We start from the raw sequence: 8,227 nt of genomic DNA on the forward strand, positions 1-8,227 counted from the left end.
TTTACTTTTTGTAATAATTATGCTTTCTACTATACTACATAGCTTAAGAGTTCATTTTTAAAAAATATATACAGTTTACATGGAATTAATACAGTGAATTGTTAATTTATATATTGTTTCATATCAATTAAGCAAATATTTGTTGAGCCCCTACTGTTTGCAAGGCACTGTGCTAAGTGTTAAAGATAAATAGATGATATAATGATCCCTGTCCTCAAGAAACTTACAATCTACTTTTATTTCACTGGAAATTTATTAAGATGGAAAAATTACAAAAGAATGTGTTAAGTGTCACAGTGAAGGAACACAGAGGAAGGAAAACCAGAATCTGTCTAGGCTTTCCTTGATAAAATTTAATCTGCAGATATTTGATTTGTCTTGACCATGTACATACATCAGCAGATCATAGCATTGTTAATTACTCATGCTTATAATGGTTCTACGTAACCTTGACCTAGATCAGTATAGTCTTGTTTATTTTTAATGCCCATGTTAAGAACTAGGTTGGGAAGAAAGGTCTCTTTAAAATCCTGAAAAATAAAAGCACCCAATTCAATTTTTCATTAATTTTTTTGCAACTTATAAAAAATAGCATGAATTGGTTTTTGTTCCAGTGTCTGGATATTAAAATTTTGTATGTGGATGAAAGACACTTTAAATCATCATCTTTTAAAATTTCTTTTAACCATTAAGGTGCAGCCAGAATGTGATTGTTGGAATATGAGTTGCCTTTCCGCCCCCCCCCTTTTTTTTTAAAGGTTTCCTTTGGATCCTAAAAGAAGAAAAGAATGGGTTCGCTTGCTTAGGCGCAAAAATTTTGTGCCAGGAAAACACACTTTTCTTTGTTCCAAGCACTTTGAAGCCTCCTGTTTTGACTTAACAGGACAAACTCGACGACTTAAAATGGATGCTGTTCCAACCATTTTTGATTTTTGTACCCATTTAAAGTCTATGGTAGGTAACATTACTTTTCTTTTACCCATTTTTACCATTTTTGGTACCCATTCTTTTTTGTTTACAAATTAGAACAATTCAGAATATATCAAAATTCATACATAATGATATGGCTCAAGAAAGTCACAAAACTTCCTCTTGTGCAGTAAAGGTACAGGCTACAATTAGAGCTCAGGTCTCCTCACTCCAGTATGCTTTTCCCAGTCCAAACTGATTTTACTATGTTGGAATTTCACATTACTTCCGGTTATTATCAATAATTGAACCAATGGTAAAACTGAAAAATCATGAGTAATGAAACCTCTAGCATCATTCTGCTCTTGATTTTAAGGTAACATTCAAAATGTGTGAGAAGAGCTTTAAGAACAGCACACACAAAGAATACCAGAGTTACACCAAAGAATATAAGTTCAGAGGAAGGCATCACAGAAAACTTCACAGAGCTCAGGCATTTAAGCTGGAGTTTGTAACTTAGGAGAGGGTTCTTAACCTTGCACAGGACAATTACGATAACATGAGGAGAACAAAAGCCAGTCGGTTGAGGGGTAAGTAGAAAATAATCAAATGTTAACAAGTGATGCGTAAAAGGAAGGAGAGAAAGTACATGACGAATGTATTAAAACAGTATTTTATCTAGTTGGGAAAAATCTGATCAGAGAGGAAAATGTATTTGTCCACAAATGAATTCCTGTGTTTTTAATAAATGTTTGTTGAATCAATAAAAGAAAGAAACTTATGAGGTTATGACATAATCTGGGAACTGATTTAATATTGTGGGAGTATAAATCAAGATGGTGAATGGCAGAATGGGGTGAGATCCTAAATTTTAAGTGTGCTATGTAAAGATTTTTTGTCTTTAGATAATGAGGCAAAGAGGAAGTTAGCCAATTACAGAACATCAAATCTGTTAGAAAAATTATTCTGTGGCAGGATATGAATTAGTGAGGTTCAGAATGAGGTGGACATCATTAAAGAATTTTTTAGTATATTCAAGCCAGATACAATACAGGCCTGATCAAGAATGATGGACAGGAAAGGATTTATGATAGACAATATTTAGGAGGTAGAATTAATTGAACTTGATGACTAATTAAATAAAATAGATTAAGTGGGGTGGGGGGTAGTCCTCAGGGTCTTCAGATTTAGATATAAAGTTCCTGGCCAGATTTTAAATCCTTGAATGGGAGATGTAACTGAACATTTAATAAGTAAATCTTATTGATACTTGGGAATAATTTTTTATTAAGTAGAACCTCAAGTTTGAAATATTACCAAATTGAAAGAATAACGTTTACCTAAAAAGAGATTAAATCAGTATCAGAGATAAACCAAATGTCTGAATACCTTAAATTGGCCTTCGTGAGAATTGCAAAAGATTTTTAAAGTCTCTCTAAAATCATACTCGATAACTTGAAAGAGACCTTGTAAGTCCATTGTCTATTTTCAGACGATGTTTGTATCCCTCTGGAGAGAAAAGACAAAACGAAATAAGGTGGCTGGGGCTAATTCAACAAGTTGAGAAACTTGAATCCACGATTACATGAGATGGGCAGCTGATGTTTCCTATCAAACTTTTAAAATCAGTTTTTAAAAGAGCTGTTTAATTACTTTTATACAAAACTGGGCAAAATTTACTTATTTGTGACATTCCATAATTTATGTTCAACCCTCTAATTTTATTTGGCTTAGAAACTCAAGTCAAGGCATCTTTTGAAGAAAAACAACAACTGTACCCCGACAGGACCATCTAATTTAAAATCAAACATTAGTAGTCAGCAAGTACTACTTGAACACAGTTATGCTTTTAGGAATCCTATGGAGGCAAAAAAGAGGATAATTAAACTGGAAAAAGAAATAGCAAGCTTAAGAAAGAAAATGAAAACTTGCTTACAAAAAGAACGCAGAGCAACACGAAGATGGATCAAAGCCACGTGCTTGGTGAAGAATCTGGAAGCAAATAACATATTACCTAAGGGCACATCAGAACACATTTTACCAACTGCCTTACGCAGGCTTCCTTTGGAGGATTTCAAGATTCTTGAACCTGATCAACAAGATAAAACATTACCAATTGTATAAAACATTCCTTTAAGATTAGCCCACAAAGAACTTGATGCCCATCCTTCATTCTAGTCAAAGGTAAAAATATTTAAGGAAATTATGCCAAAATTGGGTATTTACTAAAGTATTACTTGAAGTAACAGTATTACTGTATAATTTATAAAGACTTATTATTTAAAAAATGGAAATTTCTATGAAACTTATATTTGAAAAAGAATGGAAGTGCCTTACATGAGAATTATGTACTTAAAATTTTTGCTAGGAAATTGTGTGTTTGAAAGGTGTTCTGTGTTTTTGTCTTTTAAAACTACTTTTAAAGAACTGCCTATGACAATATGTTTAATTTCTATTAGAAAAAAAAAATTTTTTTCCTGGGGCGCCTGGGTGGCACAGCGGTTAAGCGTCTGCCTTCGGCTCAGGGCGTGATCCCGGCGTTATGGGATCGAGCCCCACATCAGGCTCCTCCGCGGGGAGCCTGCTTCTTCCTCTCCCACTCCCCCTGCTTGTGTTCCCTCTCTCGCTGGCTGTCTCTATCTCTGTCGAATAAATAAATAAAATCTTCAAAAAAAAAAAATTTTTTTTCCTGTAGCAGTGTTGGGATATTACATTCTAAATAGGATTCTAAATAAGAATTAGCCAACACTAAATATGACTTTAAAACTGCTGGGTTTTGTATTAATTGAATTATTATTGGCACTGTGATTTGGAAATTTTATAGGAACAAAATCTGAGGTACATGGCAAGTTCTGTTATTTAAACTTTCTATATCTGCTCACCAACAAAAGTGACAAAAGTGGCCTCCTTCATGAAAATACTAGCTTTTAAAATAGATTATAAAATATTTTGAAGATAATATTTTGAATGTGAAGTACTTTTGAGTCATCCAAGCAAGGTAAGGCCTGAAGTACCTCAGACTAGAAAAACTGGGAGCCAGTTATATGTTGTGAAATAATGTAGACATTGTGATCCAGCTTTTACCTTCGTTAAAAAGATAAATTTATACTACTTTTTTCTCATAATAAAAATATTACATTTTCAATTCCAAAATTGATGCATTATTAATTAGGCAATGTGATACAAAGTTCCATGTTAGGAATACCTCCCCTCCCCCCATGTATGTTGATAACCAAAACTCGTAAGCTTTTTTTCCCCCCATAAGCCCACATTAGGATTTAATTACAGAAAAGTACCTACCATATTCTGTCTTCACAACTTATAACTTCAAATGGAATCAATTTATTGTACATATCAGCTTGCTTTTATCTCCTTTTTTAGCAAGTCAAATAGAGCAACTGTACTGCATAAGGGAAATGAAATTCTATAAAAATACATATGTCTGATAAAGCTATGAAAATGCTAACTATTTTACAAAATAGAAAATAAGAACTATGATAGTTGCCACTTGAACTAATTAAAGAGTTCACCTTATTTCCCCAGATAAATTTTTAATTTTAGTAAGAATCCTTTCCTTCAAACAGCTTTGGGCAAATCGCATTAAGTTTATTAATGTGTAATCAAGCTATTTAATCTTAGTTCAAGCTTCTGACATTACCATATGAAAGTAGCATGCATATACCTAACCATAATTGTTATAAATTTTTCCTTTAACGTAATGGCTATTTTATTTTATAAAGAAATTTGGGGAGGGGAGGGTTTGGGTTGTGTTTTGTTTTGTTTTGTTTTTGGTGACACTTGCTTGGATGCCAGCAATAGTCTTTTTACAGTATTAACACCCTTTCTTTTAATAAGGAATGCCTCCCAAGCAACTAGATTTCACAAAGGCAAAGGTAAGAAAAGTCTGTGTTGCTTATCATGAGGCACTTAAAACAAGTATTTATGAAAATCTTTTGTGAATATTATAAACCTTATTAGTCATTTTATCTTAAATATTGGACATAGCTCCTGGAAATTGTCATTCCGTGTTTTTTTTCTAATATGGTTTCAAATATCTCTTCACTTACTGACCATAGCTTTATACCTTAAAATAAGCTGGGCAAATAATCACCTAAACAAGTATAAACTCTCACGTGGTTCATCACTCCTCCGCAATATAAAACAAAATACTAATTAATGCAGGCTAGTTCCCATCTACCATAGTATCTTGATATCTTAATATAACATTTTAAAAATCACGAAAGTATAAAATACAAGCTTTTGGCAAAGTTAACTAGACTTCATTCATTATTATTTGAGACTACTGAATAAACTACCACTCAGTAATTTTAAAGTATTTTTTTTTGGTGTTTTCTCGATGTCATTTTCATGTTACTGTCCTGATAAATGCTCAAAATTCTCCCTGCATCAAATTGTTTCATTAACATACATACATCTGTCTACCTTAAAACCCTTTCATAGAGAATGGACCCAACATATATCTTCTGTTCATTCTATGTTACTCATTCTATGCCTGCTAGGCACTAACCTCTATGAAGAACCAGCCAAAGGCTAATGACTTGATACAAAGATGACATGATTCTCTGCCCTAAGTTCCTCAAAAGTCTCCTGAGAGAAAAAAAATATTTGTAATACAATATGATAAATGCTATAAAAGAAATCTACGTGAGGTGCTTTGGTAAATGCTGTTGAATTGGGAATTAATAAGCATATAAACTTTAGACCTTTTTCCAAAAAACTCCTCTTGAAAGAAAACAAGATTTATTCTTATGACTTACCAAAGGAGACAGAAGGACATCAGAATTGACCTGGATTATATACAGTATTCTTTAAATCAATGAGTTGTAAGACATTTTTCCCCTTGAAAGTGAACACTGAACGAATTCGTTGTTAATGGTATCTTGGTTAACAGGAAAACAACTAAATAAACTATTGTTTCAAAGCCAAGAACTCAAGTTTATTTGATATTTTTATAAAATAACAAACTCTACTAACAGATATTTACAAATAATTTAGCTCAGAGTCTTAAGGTTAACAAAGCACTGTGGCATCCATTTTGATGTCTTGCTCTTTACAAATATCCTGTGTGGTGGGTGGCATTATCTCCAGCTTACGGATGAAGAAATCCTTGCTAATGCTTATTTATTTATTTAGATGTTTAATATGTACCAGCTGGCACAAAGGATAGAAATGCCAGCAGTCTAGGAAGTTCAATCCTAGATTGAACATTGGTCTTCAGCCTTCAAATCTTCTGCTCTGCCTTCCACATTATAACCCCCTATACAACATATAAATCATGTTATTAAAGTAGGACAAGTCCTGTGTCTCAAAAAACTAAAATTTTATATATGTGTATAGTTAAGATAATCTGTGACGTCACTGTAGATTTTTTCTAGGTCGACTTTGTAATGTTGGTATTTTATCTCATTTCTGAATGTTAGAATACGGGTAAATTTTAATTTTGTTATAATAGAGAAAATAGTTCATCTTTATGCCAGAATATGGGATTCTGTAGGTTTTAGACAGTTGGAAACTTTCTACAATTAATGGTTTTATAATGTATATTAAACAATTACATATTGTATTCTGAGTATGTTATTAAAACCTTTTTTACAAGGAAATTACTGTCATGACTATTATTTTACAAAATGTACATGAATATCCCTGCAGTAGTCTTTCCCCTACACGGACTCCCTAAGATACTTCCGTAGAAGTCCTTGACCCTAAATTGAGGCAAACTGTAAAAAAAGAAAGATATGTAAAGCCTAGAAGAGGAATTATTTTTATTTTCATTGCTCAGGTTATATCTAAGCATACATTATAGTTTATTTGCACTGTGTTTTGGGGGGGTGGTTCTTTAAGATTTTATTTATTTATTTATTTGAGAGAGCGCGCGCAAGAGCATGAGCCAGGGTGGCAGGGTGAGGAGCAGAGTGAGAGGGCCAAGACGACACAGTGAGCACAGAGCCCAACACGCTGAGTGCAGAGGACCCCCAGATCATGACCTGAACTGAAATCAAGAGCTGGATGACTAACTGAGCCACCCAGGTGCCACTGCACTGTTTTATACTGGTTATGTAATCTAAACCAGATATATAAAGGGCTATAAAAATTCTATCCTGACAACAATTAGAGGCTCACACAAAGATTTATTTGCAAATATGATTACCAAAGCATGATTTTAATAACAAAATAAGATGTGATTTTTTAAATTCATTTTTTATTTGACACTTTATTTCAAAAAATACCATATTAATATTCACTAAAAGTCACTGAACAAACCAGGATGAACTGGACAGACAAGGTCCCTGTCCTCAAGACTTCTGGAAGGACATATTCCATTTGTTTTTTCCTGCTCCCTACTGTCTTCTTAATGTCCTTTAGAATGAGTTGAATGTAGTATAAGAAATTAGTCTTCAGATTGTTGCTTAGGCTTTTAACATTTGTGCTCCAAAAGTTAAAAAAGAAAAACTTTTGAGTTTAATATCAAGAAAGATACGTAGGGTGCCTGGGTGGCTCTGTCGGTTAAGCAACTGCCTTCAGCTCTGGTGGTGATCTCGGTCCTAGAATTGACCCCCAGATTGGACTCCCTGCTCAGTGGAGAGTCTGCTTCTCTCTCTCCTTCTGCCCCTATCCCCAACTCGTGCTTGCTCAAGTGCCCTCTCTCTCTCTCAAATTAATGGATAAAATCCTTTAAAAAAAAAAAAAAAGGAAAGAAAGCAGATATGTGCCTATCTCCTAGGTGAACTTTTGGCTTGTTTAGATATAATATTTTAAATCTTATCTCTAACTCTTCTCCATTCTCTTGGACTTCCTATTTTCGTGCTCTCCTTAACCAACTACAAAGTGCCCTTGCCTTAGCTTGGTCACTTAACAAACTTTGTCATCTTTCATGTCTTAGCTCTGACAGTGCCTCTTTCTATGACATTTCCCTTAACATACTGAAGTGACATTAACTCGACCCAATTATCTGGTGTGACTGATATTGGCCAGTCAGCTTGCTGAGGTAATTCAGTTATCTACCTGTACTGAACAGAGTGAGACAAAAATAAAGTGAGTACATAATTTCTGCAGGAAGACCATATATACATGTAGTCAAATAAGATGGACACTACTATTTAATCCTACTTCACAATTAATTAGATGTCTTACCAAAGAAAAGGATGTTGTCTTGGCATGTTACTTAAATTTAAAATTGTGTTTTTAAAAAGTACTCAGTAGTGCAAAAAAAACAAACTACTTTTCAAATAAAAAGTACTCTGGGTTAAAACACATTTGGGTACTATATCTGAAACTCATTTGCCTCCTCTTCTTACAT

The 8,227-nt window shown here is 33.6% G+C and overlaps 1 protein-coding gene across 1 annotated transcript in view; it reads left to right on the forward strand.

Annotated features, from left to right (window-relative positions):
- The window catches only part of THAP2 (THAP domain containing 2), a 9,230-nt gene extending 5,949 nt beyond the window's left edge, over positions 1-3,281 (forward strand). Inside the window, exons 2-3 of the mRNA XM_008684301.2 lie at positions 759-954; positions 2,644-3,281. Coding sequence (XP_008682523.1) covers positions 759-954; positions 2,644-3,033 — 586 coding nt within the window. The 3' untranslated portion in view covers positions 3,034-3,281. The remainder of the gene's footprint in view (positions 1-758; positions 955-2,643) is intronic.
- The last annotated feature ends 4,946 nt before the right edge of the window (positions 3,282-8,227 follow it).

Source organism: Ursus maritimus, unplaced genomic scaffold, assembly GCF_017311325.1.
Source record: "Ursus maritimus isolate PB19 unplaced genomic scaffold, ASM1731132v1 scaffold_21, whole genome shotgun sequence".
Lineage (NCBI taxonomy): Eukaryota > Metazoa > Chordata > Mammalia > Carnivora > Ursidae > Ursus > Ursus maritimus.